The 15801-nt window shown below is 46.9% G+C and overlaps 1 protein-coding gene across 2 annotated transcripts in view; it reads left to right on the forward strand.

The window, feature by feature from the left end:
- Positions 1-15801, forward strand: part of LOC109883170 (partitioning defective 3 homolog B) — a 206207-nt gene that overhangs the window by 128284 nt on the left and 62122 nt on the right. For both annotated transcript variants that reach the window (XM_031801834.1, XM_031801839.1), the window contains one exon: positions 2869-3079. In XM_031801834.1, the coding sequence (XP_031657694.1) occupies positions 2869-3079 (211 nt within the window). The remainder of the gene's footprint in view (positions 1-2868; positions 3080-15801) is intronic.

Below are 15801 nucleotides of genomic sequence, written 5' to 3' on the forward strand. Positions count from 1 at the left end.
CTCTGTTTCTCTCTCTCTCCCCATGGCACACATTAATTCCAACAGAAGTTAGAGTAGTGAATTGATACGGGCACGGCTGTGATGTGTTTAAAGCTGGTATTATTCATTAACACAGTAGATCCACAGAGGACCGTTCAGCGAGAGAGACACTCTAATATGCATCAGAACATGCTTTTTGTTCGACACGCACTGCAGCTCAACGTAAATTAATCCTGAGGACACAAAGCATGGAGAGGAGAGGAGAGGAGGGGGTGGGCTCCTATCACTACTCTATACCCTTTACAGTACTATCTCCTATCACTACTCTATACCCTTTACAGTACTATCTCCTATCACTACTCTATACCCTTTACAGTACTATCTCCTATCACTACTCTATACCCTTTACAGTACTATCTCCTATCACTACTCTATACCCTTTACAGTGTTATCTCCTATCACTACTCTATACCCTTTACAGTACTATCTCCTATCACTACTCTATACCCTTTACAGTACTATCTCCTATCACTACTCTATACCCTTTACAGTACTATCTCCTATCACTACTCTATACCCTTTACAGTACTATCTCCTATCACTACTCTATACCCTTTACAGTACTATCTCCTATCACTACTCTATACCCTTTACAGTACTATCTCCTATCACTACTCTATACCCTTTACAGTACTATCTCCTATCACTACTCTATACCCTTTACAGTACTATCTCCTATCACTACTCTATACCCTTTACAGTACTATCTCCTATCACTACTCTATACCCTTTACAGTACTATCTCCTATCACTACTCTATACCCTTTACAGTACTATCTCCTATCACTACTCTATACCCTTTACAGTACTATCTCCTATCACTACTCTATACCCTTTACAGTACTATCTCCTATCACTACTCTATACCCTTTACAGTACTATCTCCTATCACTACTCTATACCCTTTACAGTAGTATCTCCTATCACAACTCTATACTCTTTACAGTGCTATATCATATCACTATGCTATATCCTTTACAGTGCTATATCATATCACTACTCTATACCCTTTACAGTAGTATCTCCTATCACTATGCTATACCCTTTACAGTAATATATCATATCAGGGAGGTATCTGCACATTGTGGAGGCTATATACAGGGGGGTATCTGCACATTGTGGAGGCTATATACAGGGGGGTATCTGCACATTGTGGAGGCTATATACAGGGGGGTATCTGCACATTGTGGAGGCTATATACAGGGGGGGTATCTGCACATTGTGGGGCTATATACAGGGGGGTATCTGCACATTGTGGAGGCTATATACAGGGGGGTATCTGCACATTGTGGAGGCTATATACAGGGGGGTATCTGTACATTGTGGGGCTATATACAGGGGGGTATCTGCACATTGTGGAGGCTATATACAGGGGGGTATCTGCACATTCTGGAGGCTATATACAGGGGGGTATCTGCACATTGTGGAGGCTATATACAGGGGGGTATCTGCACATTGTGGAGGCTATATACAGGGGAGTATCTGCACATTGTGGAGGCTATATACAGGGTGTTACGGTACAGAGTCAATGTGGAGGCTATATACAGGGGGTACCGGTACAGAGTCAATGTGGAGGCTATATACAGGGGGTATCGGTACAGAGTCAATGTGGAGGCTATATACAGGGTATTACGGTACAGAGTCAATGTGGAGGCTATATACAGGGGGTACTGGTACAGAGTCAATGTGGAGGCTATATACAGGGTGTTATGATACAGAGTCAATGTGGAGGCTATATACAGGGGGTACCGGTACAGAGTCAATGTTGAGGCTATATACAGGGTGTTATGGTACAGAGTCAATGTGGAGGTTATATACAGGGGGTACCGGTACAGAGTCAATGTGGAGGCTATATACAGGGTGTTACGGTACAGAGTCTATGTGGAGGCTATATACAGGGTGTTATGATACATAGTCAATGTGGAGGCTATATACAGGGGGTACCGGTACAGAGTCAATGTGGAGGCTATATACAGGTGGTACCGGTACAGAGTCAATGTGGAGGCTATATACAGGGTGTTACGGTACAGAGTCAATGTGGAGGCTATATACAGGGTGTTACGGTACAGAGTCAATGTGGAGGCTATATACAGGTGGTACCGGTACAGAGTCAATGTGGAGGCTATATACAGGGTGTTACGGTACAGAGTCAATGTGGAGGCTATATACAGGGGGTACTGGTACAGAGTCAATGTGGAGGTTATATACAGGGGGTACCGGTACAGAGTCAATGTGGAGGCTATATACAGGGGGTACTGGTACAGAGTCAATGTGGAGGTTATATACAGGGGGTACCGGTACAGAGTCAATGTGGAGGCTATATACAGGGGGTACTGGTACTGAGTCAATGTGGAGGCTATATACAGGGTGTTACGGTACAGAGTCAATGTGGAGGCTATATACAGGGGGGTATCTGCACATTGTGGAGGCTATATACAGGGGATACCAGTACAGAGTCAATGTGGAGGCTATATACAGGGGGGTATCTGCACATTGTGGAGGCTATATACAGGGTGTTATGATACAGAGTCAATGTAGAGGCTATATACAGGGGTACCGGTACAGAGTCAATGTGGAGGCTATATACAGGGGGTACTGGTACAGAGTCAATTTGGAGGCTATATACAGGGGGTACCGGTACAGAGTCAATGTGGAGGTTATATACAGGGGGTACTGGTACAGAGTCAATTTGGAGGCTATATACAGGTGGTACCGGTACAGAGTCAATACACAGAAGGTACCGGTACAGAGTCAATCCACACGAGGTACCGGTACAGAGTCAATATACAGGGGTACCGGGTTAACTGGCTGTGTGTCTCTCCTCTCCAGATGACCTGTCAGACCAGAGTTCGGGACGGGACACCCCTGCCAGCGGCTCCTCTCGCCAGGGCGTGGGGGAAGAGGAGAGGCAAGACAAGAAGAAGAAGGCTAAAGGAACGAAGAAAGAGAAGCAGTCCAACAGTAAAGGAAAGAAGATAACTGAGGACGTGGACGAGTCAGACAAGAAGGCCAAGAAGAAGAAAGGTTTTGGTTTACTGAGGTGAGGCCATTTCCTGTCGTGTCCATTCATGTCTTCAGTAAGGACTGTCATGTCCATTCATGTCTTCAGTAAGGACTGTCTGTCCATTAGTGTCTTCAGTAAGGACTGTCATGTCCATTAATGTCTTCAGTAAGGACTGCCATGTCCAGGAATTTCTTCAGTAAGGACTGTCATGTCCATTAATGTATTCAGTAAGGACTGTCATGTCCATTCATGTCTTCAGTAAGGACTGTCATGTCCATTAGTGTCTTCAGTAAGGACTGCCATGTCCATTCATGTCTTCAGTAAGGACTGTCATGTACATGAATGTCTTCAGTAAGGACTGTCATGTCCATGAGTGTCTTCAGTAAGGACTGTCATGTCCATTAGTGTCTTCAGTAAGGACTGCCATGTCCAGGAATGTCTTCAGTAAGGACTGTCATGTCCATTAGTGTCTTCAGTAAGGACTGTCATGTCCATTCATGTCTTCAGTAAGGACTGGCATGTCCATTCATGTCTTCAGTAAGGACTGCCATGTCAATTCATGTCTTCAGTAAGGACTGTCATGTACATTAGTGTCTTCAGTAAGGACTACCATGTCCAGGAATGTCTTCAGTAAGGACTGTCATGTCATTTAGTGTCTTCAGTAAGGACTGGCATGTCTTCAGTAAGGACTGTCATGTCCAGGAATGTCTTCAGTAAGGACGGTCATGTCTTCAGTAAGGACTGTCATGTCCATTAATGTCTTCAGTAAGGACTGTCATGTCCATTCATGTCTTCAGTAAGGACTGGCATGTCCATTAATGTCTTCAGTAAGGACTGTCATGTCCATTAGTGTCTTCAGTAAGGACTGTCATGTCTTCAGTAAGGACTGTCATGTCCAGGAATGTCTTCAGTAAGGACTGTCATGTCTTCAGTAAGGACTGTCATGTCCATTAGTGTCTTCAGTAAGGACTGGCATGTCTTCAGTAAGGACTGTCATGTCCAGGAATGTCTTCAGTAAGGACGGTCATGTCTTCAGTAAGGACTGTCATGTCCATTAATGTCTTCAGTAAGGACTGTCATGTCCATTCATGTCTTCAGTAAGGACTGTCATGTTCATTCATGTCTTCAGTAAGGACTGTCATGTCCAGGAATGTCTTCAGTAAGGACTGTCATGTCTATTAGTGTCTTCAGTAAGGATTGTCATGTCCATGAATGTCTTCAGTAAGGACTGTCGTGTCCATTCATGTCTTCTGTAAGGACTGTCATGTACATGAATGTCTTCAGTAAGGGCTCTATATAATACTGTATGTTTTCTTGAATTTGTTCTGGATTTGGGGACTGTGAAAAGACCCCTGGTGGCATGTCTGCTGGGATAAGTGTGTGTGTCAGAGCTGTATGTAAGTTGACTATGAAAACAATTTGGGATTTTCAACACATTAATGTTTCTTATAAAAACAAGAAGTGATGCAGTCAGTCTCTCCTCTTAGTCAAGAGAGACTGTCAGCATAGTATTTATATCAGTCCTCTGATTACAATGAAGAGCAAGACGTGCCCCTCTGTTCTGGACCAGCTGCAGCTTAACTAGGTCTTTCCTTGCAGCACTGGACCATACGACTGGACAATAATCAAGATTAGATAAAACTAGAGCCTGCAGGACTTGCTTTGTGAAGTGTGGTGTGAAAAAAGCAGAGCAGATCTCTTTATTACGGACAGACTTCTCCCCATCTTTACAACCATTGAATCTACATAAGGTCCCACAGTTGACAGTGCAAGTCAGAGCAAAAACCAAACCATGAGGTTGAAGGAATTGTCCATAGAGCTATGAGACAGGATTGTGTTGAGGCACAGATCTGGGGAAGGGTACCAAAACATTTCTGCAGCATTGAAGGTCCCCAAGAACACAGTGGCCTCCATCATTCTGCAGCATTGAAGGTCCCCAAGAACACAGTGGCCTCCATCATTCTGCAGCATTGAAGGTCCCCAAGAACACAGTGGCCTCCATCATTCTGCAGCATTGAAGGTCCCCAAGAACACAGTGGCCTCCATCATTCTGCAGCATTGAAGGTCCCCAAGAACACAGTGGCCTCCATCATTCTGCTGCATTGAAGGTCCCCAAGAACACAGTGGCCTCCATCATTCTGCAGCATTGAAGGTCCCCAAGAAAACAGTGGCCTCCATCATTCTGCAGCATTGAAGGTCCCCAAGAACACAGTGGCCTCCATCATTCTGCATCATTGAAGGTCCCTAAGAACACAGTGGCCTCCATCATTCTGCAGCATTGAAGGTCCCCAAGAACACAGTGGCCTCCATCATTCTGCAGCATTGAAGGTCCCTAAGAACACAGTGGCCTCCATCATTCTGCAGCATTGAAGGTCCCCAAGAACACAGTGGCCTCCATCATTCTGCAGCATTGAAGGTTCCCAAGAACACAGTGGCCTCCATCATTCTGCAGCATTGAAGGTTCCCAAGAACACAGTGGCCTCCATCATTCTTTGGAACCACCGACCCTTCCTAGAGCTGGCCGCCAAACTGAGTAATCAGGGGTGAAAGGCCTAGGTCAGGGAGGTGACCAAGAACCTAATGGTCACTCTGACAAAGCTCCAGAGTTGCTCTGTGGAGATGGGAGAACCTTCCTAAAGGACATCCTCTGCAGAACTTCACCAATCAGTCCTTTATGGTAAAGTGGCCAGACAGAAGCCACTCCTCAGTCCTCGGTTTGCCAAAGGGCACCTAAAGACTCTCAGACCATGAGAAACCAGATTCTCCGGTCTGATGAAACCAACATTGAACTCTTTGGCCTGAATGCCAAGTATCATGTCTGTAGGAAACCAGGCACCGCTCATCACCTGGCCAATACCATCCATACAGTGAAGCATGGAGGTGGCAGTTTTTCAGCTGCACAGACTGGGAGACTAGTCAGTATCAAGAGAAAGATGAACAGAGAGCTCAGGACCTCAGACTGTTTCACCTTCCAACAGGACAACAACCCTAAGCACACAGCCAAGACAACGCAGGAGTGGCTTCGGGACTCTGCATGTCCTTTGAATGACCCAGCCAGAGCCCAGACACCATCAAACATCTCTGGAGAGACCTGAAAATAGCTGTGTGGCGACGCTCCCCATCCAACCTGACAGAGATTGAGAGGATCTGCAGAGAAGAATGGGAGAAACTATTGATAAATCAATTCCAATCAAATCGTATTGGTCACAGACAAATGGTGAGCAGATGTTAATGTGAGTGTAGCTAAATGCTTGTGCTTCTAGTTCCGACCATGCAGTAATATCTAACAAGTAATCTTAACAATTCCAACTACTACCTTATACACACAAGTGTAAAGGGATAAAGAATATGTACATAAAGATATATGAATGAGTGATGGTACAGAGCAGCATAGGCAAGATACAGTAGATGATATCGAGTACAGTATATACATATGAGATGAGTATGTAAACAAAGTGGCATAGTTAGTGGCTAGTGATACATGTATTACATAAGGATGCAGTAGATGATATAGAGTACAGTATATACATATGAGATGAGTATGTAAACAAAGTGGCATAGTTAAAGTGGCTAGTGATACATGTATTACATCCAATTTTGTATTATTAAAGTGGCTGGAGTTGAGTCAGTGTGTTGGCAGCAGCCACTCAATGTTAGTGGTGGCTGTTTAACAGTCTGATGGCCTTGAGATAGAAGCTGTTTTTCAGTCTCTCGGTCCCTGCTTTGATGCACCTGTACTGACCTCGCCTTCTGGATGATAGCGGGTTGAACAGGCAGTGGCTCGGGTGGTTGTTGTCCTTGATGATCTTTATGGCCTTCCTGTGACATTGGGTGGTGTAGGTGTCCTGGAGGGCAGGTAGTTTGCCCCCGGTGATGCATTGGGCAGACCTCACTACCCTCTGGAGAGCCTTACGGTTGTGGGCGGAGCAGTTGCCGTACCAGGCGGTGATACAGCCAGACAGGATGCAGCCCTACAGGATCTGTAGAAGTTGGTCAGGGTCTTAGGGACCAAGCCAAATTTCTTCAGCCTCCTGAGGTTGAAGAGGCGCTGCTGCGCCTTCTTCACAATGCTGTCTGTGTGGGTGGACCATTTCAGTTTGTCTGTGATGTGTACGCCGAGGAACTTAAAACTTACTACCTTCTCCACTACTGTCCCGTCGATGTGGATAGGGGGGTGTTCCCTCTGCTGTTTCCTGAAATCCACAATCATCTCCTTTGTTTTGTTGACATTGAGTGTGAGGTTGTTTTCCTGACACCACACTCCGAGGGCCCTCACCTCCTCCCTGTAGGCCGTCTCGTTGTTGTTGGTAATCAAGCCTACCACTGTAGTGTTGTCTGCAAACTTGATGATTGAGTTGGAGGCATGTGTGGCCACGAAGTCATGGGTGAACAGGGAGTACAGGAGAGGGCTGAGAACACACCCTTGTGCCCTCCCCCCTGTAATTTTCATCATAGGTACACTTCAACTATGTCAGACAAAATGAGAAAATTGTAGGATTGTAGGATTTTTAATGAATTTATTTGCAAATTATGGTGGGAAATAAGTACTTGGTCAATAACAAAAGTTTATCTCAATACTTTGTTATATACTCTTTGTTGGCAATGACAAAGGTCAAACATTTTCTGTAAGTCTTCACACGGTTTTCACACACTGTTACTGATATTTTGGCCCATTCCTCCATGCAGATCTCCTCTAGAGCAGTGATGTTTTGGGGTTGTTGCTGGGCAACACAGACTTTCAACTCCCTCCAAAGATTTTCTATGGGGTTGAGATCTGGAGACTGGCTAGGCCACTCTAGGACCTTGAAATGCTTCTTACGAAGCCACTCCTTCGTTGCCCGGGCGGTGTGTTTGGGATCATTGTCATGCTGAAAGACCCAGCCACATGTCATCTTCAATGCCCTTGCTGATTGAAGGTTTTCTCTCAAAATCTCACGATACATGGCCCCATTCATTATTTCCTTTACACGGATCAGTCATCAGTCGTCCTGGTCCCTTTGCAGAAAAACAGCCCCAAAGCATCTGTCTCTCACCCACCATACCTGCCTGGTCCTGCATGTCTCTCACCCACCATACCTTCCTGGTCCTGCCTGTCTGGATGCCTGTCTCCCACCCACCATACCTGCCTGGTCCTGCCTGTCTCTCACCCACCATACCTGCCTGGTCCTGTCTGTCTCCCACATAACATATTCTCCTGGTCCTGCCTGTCTCCCACACAGCATATCCTCCTGGTCCTGCCTGTCTCCCACATAACATATTATCCTGGTCCTGCCTGTCTCCCACACAGCCTATCCTCCTGGTCCTGCCTGTCTCCCACACAGCATATCATCCTGGTCCTGCCTGTCTCCCACACAGCATATCATCCTGGTCCTGCCTGTCTCCCACACAGCCTATCCTCCTGGTCCTGCCTGTCTCCCACACAGCATATCATCCTGGTCCTGCCTGTCTCCCACAGAGCATATCCTCCTGGTCCTTCCTGTCTCCCACACAACATATCCTCCTGGTCCTGCCTGTCTCTTCCTGCTCCTCCCTGTGGTCCATGAGAGAGAGAGATGGGGAGCGGCCCATTGTAGATCCCACTCTGCCTGTCTCCCTGCTCCTCCCTGTGGTCCATGAGAGAGAGAGATGGGGAGCGGCCCATTGTAGATCCCACTCTGCCTGTCTTGGACCCCTCATTAGAATGCAGCCTTGTTGTTCAGAAGAAACAGTGTTTTATGCACTAACCTTCTCTGTGGGTGATGGGACGACCCACTGAAAGGTCAGAGAGAGACAGTGTTTTTAATGGAATGGTACTTAAAAGAAGAGGGTAGGAAGGAGGCAGGGACACAGCAAGGATTAAGAAGGAGTCTGGATCCATGTGCAGATGTCTTTGTCCTGCTGATGTCCTATTACCATACTAGTGGTCTATTACCATCATTTTATAAACTCCTGTTCTCCTGCCTGTGGACCATATTAACTCCCCCCCCTCTCTCTGTCCCTCATTTAATTCTCATGTCCTCCCTCCCTCTCAATTCAATTCAATTCAAGGGCTTTATTGGCATGGGAAACATATATTAACATTGCCAAAGCAAGTGAGGTAGATAATATTCCAAAGTGAAATAAACAATAAAATGAACAGTAAACATTACACATACAGAAGTTTCAAAACAATAAAGACATTACAAATGTCATTATATATAAATATACAGTGTTGTAACAATGTACAAATGGTTAAAGTACACGAGGGAAAATAAATAAGCATAAATATGGGTTGTATTTACAATGGTGTTTGTTCTTCACTGGTTGCCCTTTTCTCGTGGCAACAGGTCACAAATCTTGCTGCTGTGATGGCACACTGGAATTTCACCCAGTAGATATTGGAGTTTATCAAAATTGGATTTGTTTTCAAATTCTTTGTGGATCTGTGTAATCTGAGGGAAATATGTATCTCTAATATGGTCATACATTGGGCAGGAGGTTAGGAAGTGCAGCTCAGTTTCCACCTCATTTTGTGGGCAGTGAGCACATAGCCTGTCTTCTCTTGAGAGCCATGTCTGTCTACGGCGGCCTTTCTCAATAGCAAGGCTATGCTCACTGAGTCTGTACATAGTCAAAGCTTTCCTTAAGTTTGGGTCAGTCACAGTGGTCAGGTATTCTGCCACTGTGTACTCTCTGTTTAGGGCCAAATAGCATTCTAGTTTGCTCTGTTTTTTTGTTAATTCTTTCCAATGTGTCAAGTAATTATCTTTTTGTTTTCTCATGATTTGGTTGGGTCTAATTGTGCTGCTGTCCTGGGGCTCTGTAGGGTGTGTTTGTGTTTGTGAACAGAGCCCCAGGACCAGCTTGCTTAGGGGACTCTTCTCCAGGTTCATCTCTCTGTAGGTGATGGCTTTGTTATGGAAGGTTTGGGAATCGCTTCCTTTTAGGTGGTTGTAGAATTTAACAGCTCTTTTCTGGATTTTGATCATTAGTGGGTATCGGCCTAATTCTGCTCTGCATGCATTATTTGGTGTTCTACGTTGTACACGGAGGATATTTTAGCAGAATTCTGTATGCAGAGTCTCAATTTGGTGTTTGGCCCATTTTGTGAAGTCTTGGTTGGTGAGCAGACCCCAGACCTCACAACCATAAAGGGTAATGGGCTCTATGACTGATTCAAGTATTTTTATCCAAATCCTAATTGGTATGTTGAAATTTATGTTCCTTTTGATGGCATAGAATGCCCTTCTTGCCTTGTCTCTCAGATCGTTCACAGCTTTGTGGAAGTTACCTGTGGCGCTGATGTTTAGGTCAAGGTATGTATAGTTTTTTGTGTGCTCTAGGGCAACAGTGTCTAGATGGAATTTGTATTTGTGGTTCTGGTGACTGGACCTTTTTTGGAACACCATTATTTTGGTTTTACTGAGATTTACTGTCAGGGCCCAGGTCTGACAGAATCTGTACATAAGATCTAGGTGCTGCTGTAGGCCCTCCTTGCTTGGTTACAGAAGCACCAGATCATCAGCAAACAGTAGACATTTGACTTCAGATTCTAGTAGGGTGAGGCCGGGTGCTGCAGACTTTTCTAGTGCCCACGCCAATTCGTTGATATATATGTTGAAGAGGATGGGGCTTAAGCTGCATCCCTGTCTCACCCCACGACCCCTCTTCCCTCCATCCCCTCCTTCCCTTCTCCCTCCACCCCCTCCACCCCCTCTTCCCTCCACCCCCTCTTCCCTCCATCCCCTCTTCTCTCCTTCCCTTCTCCCTCCTTCCCTTCTCCCTCCATCCCCTCTTCCCTCCATCCCCTCTTCCCTCCATCCCCTCCTTCCTTCTCCCTCCACCCCCTCTTCCCTCCATCCCCTCTTCCCTCCTTCCCTTCTCCCTCCATCCCCTCTTCCCTCCATCCCCTCCATCCCCTCTTCCCTCCTTCCCTTCTCCCTCCGTCCCCTCTTCCCTCCATCCCCTCTTCCCTCCTTCCCTTCTCCCTCCATCCCCTCTTCCCTCCATCCCCTCCTTCCCTTCTCCCTCCGTCCCCTCTTCCCTCCATCCCCTCTTCCCTCCATCCCCTCTTCCCTCCATCCCCTCTTCCCTCCTTCCCTTCTCCATCCCCTCTTCCCTCCATCCCCTCTTCCCTCCTTCCCTTCTCCCTCCTTCCCTTCTCCCTCCACCCCCTCTTCCCTCCATCCCCTCTTCCCTCCTTCCCTTCTCCCTCCATCCCCTCTTCCCTCCATCCCCTCTTCCCTCCTTCCCTTCTCCCTCCACCCCCTCTTCCCTCCATCCCCCCTTCCCTTCCCTTCTCCCTCCATCCCCTCTCCTCATCTGACACATATTCATTTAGTGTTCCTTTCCAGAGTGACGCTATCTTCAGGCAGATCATGTGTGTGTTGATGAGGCAGTACTCTCTCTCCACTCCTCTATCTCTTCTCTCTCCACGCATCTCTCTCCACACCTCTCCTCTATCTCCTCTCTCTCCACACCTCTCCTCTATCTCCTATCTCTCCTCTCCACTCCTCTCCTCTCTATCCAGTCATATACTCTCTCCTCTATCTCATCTCTCTCCACTCCTCTCCTCTCTCTCCAGTCCTCTCTCCTCTCTCCACTACTCTCCTCTCTCTCCAGGCTTCTCCCCTCTCTCCACTCCTCTCCACTCATCTCATCTCTCTCCACTCCTCTCCCCTCTCTCCACTCATATCATCTCTCTCCACTCCTCTCTCCAATCATCTCCTCTCTCTCCAGTCCTCTGATCTCTCTCCACACCTCTCTCCACTCCTCTCCTCTCTCTCCACTCCTCTACCCTCTCCACTCATCTCATCTCTCTCCACTCCTCCCTCCACTCATCTCCTCTCTCTCCAGTCCTCTGATCTCTCTCCACACCTCTCTCCACTCCTCTCCTCTCCTCTCTCTCCACTCCTCTCCTCTCTCTCCAGTCATCCCCCCTCTCTCTACTCCTATCCCCTCTCTCTACTCATCTCCTTTCTCTCCACTCCTCTCCTCTCTTTCGACCCCTCTCTCTCCACTCTTCTCCTCTCTTTCGACCCCTCTCTCTCCACTCTTCTCTCTCCACTCCTCTCCTCTCTCTCCTCTCCTCTCTCTCTATCCTTACTCTCCCCTGTAGTTCTGAATCATATGTATTAACTGGGAGGAAACAGTATCTGTCTGATGATTGGGTGTATTTCTACACCCTCACGCCTTGTTCTGCCTCTCTCCCTTTGGTCTATTTGGCTCCTAATGCACTGGGGAAATCACCTGACTTGTAGCTAGTCCCTCTATGAGCTACTGCTGGGAGGACGACCTACTGATGGGATGATGACCTACTGATGGGATGACCTACTGCTTGGAGGATAACGTACTGCTGGGATGATGACCTACTGCTGGGAGGATAACCTACTGCTGGGATGATGACCTACTGCTGGGATGATAACCTACTGCTGGGAGGATGACCTACTCCTGGGTGGATGACCTACTGCTGGGATGATGACCTACTGATGGGTGGATGACCTACTGCTGGGAAGATGACCTACTCCTGGGAGGATGACCTACTGATGGGATGACCAACTGCTGGGAGGATGACCTACTGTTGGGATGATGACCTACTGCTGGGAGGATGACCTACTGCTGGGAGGATGACCTACTGATGGGATGATGACCTACTACTGGGATGATGACCTACTGATGGGATGACCAACTGCTGGGATGATGACCTACTGCTGGGAGGATGACCTACTGCTGGGATGATGATCTACTGCTGGGATGAGGACCTACTGCTGGGATGATGACCTACTGCTGGGATGATGACCTACTGCAGGCTGACAGGAGAACACAGTGGGAAACAGCCGTATGGAACACAGTGGGTAACAGCCCTATAGAACACAGTGGGTAACAGCCCTATAGAACACAGTGGGTAACATCCCTATAGAACACAGTGGGTAACAGCCCTATAGAACACAGTGGGTAACAGCCCTATAGAACACAGTGGGTAACAGCCCTATAGAACACAGTGGGTAACAGCCCTATAGAACACAGTGGGTAACAGCCCTATAGAACACAGTGGGTAACAGCCCTATAGAACACAGTGGGTAACAGCCCTATAGAACACAGTGGGTAACATCCCTATAGAACACAGTGGGTAACAGCCCTATAGAACACAGTGGGTAACAGCCCTATAGAACACAGTGGGTAACATCCTTATAGAACACAGTGGGTAACAGCCCTATAGAACACAGTGGGTAACAGCCCTATAGAACACAGTGGGTAACAGCCTTATAGAACACAGTGGATAACAGCCCTATAGAACACAGTGGATAACAGCCCTATAGAACACAGTGGGTAACAGCCCTATAGAACACAGTGGGTAACAGCCCTATAGAACACAGTGGGTAACAGCCCTATAGAACACAGTGGGTAACAGCCCTATAGAACACAGTGGGTAACAGCCCTATAGAACACAGTGGGTAACAGCCTTATAGAACACAGTGGATAACAGCCCTATAGAACACAGTAGTGTATCCCAGTACTATGTGTCACAGCGAGGAGCATTAGTCTTGAAGAGGGTGTACTGTTAGACCCTCTGCACTATGTTTATAACAGACTTATAGTTTGCTAGACCATCTTTACTATGTGCAACAGCCCTATGTTTTACATTAGTGTATCCCAGTACTGCACCTGATGCTGCAGCAGTACTGTGTGTAACAGGTAGTATTGACTCCTGGTGGTGCAGCAGTACTGTGTGTAACAGGTAGTATTGACTCCTGGTGGTGCAGCAGTACTGTGTGTAACAGGTAGTATTGACTCCTGGTGGTGCAGCAGTACTGTGTGTAACAGGTAGTATTGACTCCTGGTGGTGCAGCCGTAGTGTGTGTAACAGGTAGTATTGACTCCTGGTGGTGCAGCAGTACTGTGTGTAACAGGTAGTATTGACTCCTGGTGGTGCAGCAGTACTGTGTGTAACAGGTAGTATTGACTCCTGGTGGTGCAGCAGTACTGTGTGTAACAGGTAGTATTGACTCCTGGTGGTGCAGCAGTACTGTGTGTAACAGGTATTATTGACTCCTGGTGGTGCAGCAGTACTGTGTGTAACAGGTAGTATTGACTCCTGGTGGTGCAGCAGTACTGTGTGTAACAGGTAGTATTGACTCCTGGTGGTGCAGCAGTAGTGTGTGTAACAGGTAGTATTGACTCTTGGTGGTGCAGCAGTAGTGTATAACAGGTAGTATTGCCTCCTGGTGGTGCAGCAGTAATGTGTGTAACAGGTAGTATTGACTCCTGGTGGTGCAGCAGTACTGTGTGTAACAGGTAGTATTGACTCCTGGTGGTGCAGCAGTACTGTGTGTAACAGGTAGTATTGACTCTTGGTGGTGCAGCAGTACTGTGTGTAACAGGTAGTATTGACTCCTGGTGGTGCAGCAGTACTGTGTGTAACAGGTAGTATTGACTCTTGGTGGTGCAGCAGTACAGTGTGTAACAGGTAGTATTGACTCCTGGTGGTGCAGCAGTACTGTGTGTAACAGGTAGTATTGACTCCTGGTGGTGCAGCAGTACTGTGTGTAACAGGTAGTATTGACTCCTGGTGGTGCAGCAGTACAGTGTGTAACAACAGGTAGTATTGACTCCTGGTGGTGCAGCAGTACTGTGTGTAACAGGTAGTATTGACTCCTGGTGGTGCAGCAGTACTGTGTGTAACAGGTAGTATTGACTCCTGGTGGTGCAGCAGTACTGTGTGTAACAGGTAGTATTGACTCCTGGTGGTGCAGCAGTACTGTGTGTAACAGGTAGTATTGACTCCTGGTGGTGCAGCAGTAATGTGTGTAACATGTAATATTGACTCCTGGTGGTGCAGCAGTATTGTGCGTAACAGGTAGTATCGACTCCTGGTGGTGCAGCAAAACATTTAGGATGTTTTACATTTACCTAACAGATGGAACTCTACCTTAACACACACACACACACACACACGCACGTACACACACACACACACACACACGTACACACACGCACACACACACATGCGCACGCACGTATGCACGCACACACACACACATGCACATATGCATGCACGCACACACACGCACGCACACACACATACACACACACACACACACACACACACACACACACACACACACACACACACACACACACACACACACACACACACACACACACACACACACACACACACACACACAGGGAGAGATTGAGTGACACATAGACGCAGGCAAGCATGCACGCATAATACACACACACATAATACACACGTACGTACGCACACATATGCAAGTACATACACATACACACACACCACACACACACACATATACAGGAACATACACACACACACCACACACACACACAACGGCACACACACAGACTGGCACGCTAAAGAACATATGGTATCTGAGAATGTGTGATCGTGGTATTTTGCTTGATTGCCATCAAAGGTGTGATAAGGAAAGGAACATGTCATTTCCTGTTTATGAAGTGTGAATTAGAAGTAGTTTTCCAAGTTGGAAGTTCCCACCAAGTTTTTCCATGTTGTTGCCTTAAAGGGACATTTCGGGATTTTGGCAATATTTCTGGATTTTTTTCGAGCATGCTAGCAGATACACATAGACTGCCAGTCATTATGCTAATGCTAGTTAGCATTTGCTCATGAAACGACCTGTAACTTCCTTCATACATGACACAGAGACATTACATTGGTTTCCACCAGTTCATCTGACTCTGGGGTATATTGCCAAAATCCCTAGAGTCTCATAAAAAACAGGTTCAAGGGGGCCTCCCGGGTGTCTCAGTGCTCT

This window comes from Oncorhynchus kisutch, linkage group LG2 (assembly GCF_002021735.2).
Source record: "Oncorhynchus kisutch isolate 150728-3 linkage group LG2, Okis_V2, whole genome shotgun sequence".
NCBI lineage: Eukaryota > Metazoa > Chordata > Actinopteri > Salmoniformes > Salmonidae > Oncorhynchus > Oncorhynchus kisutch.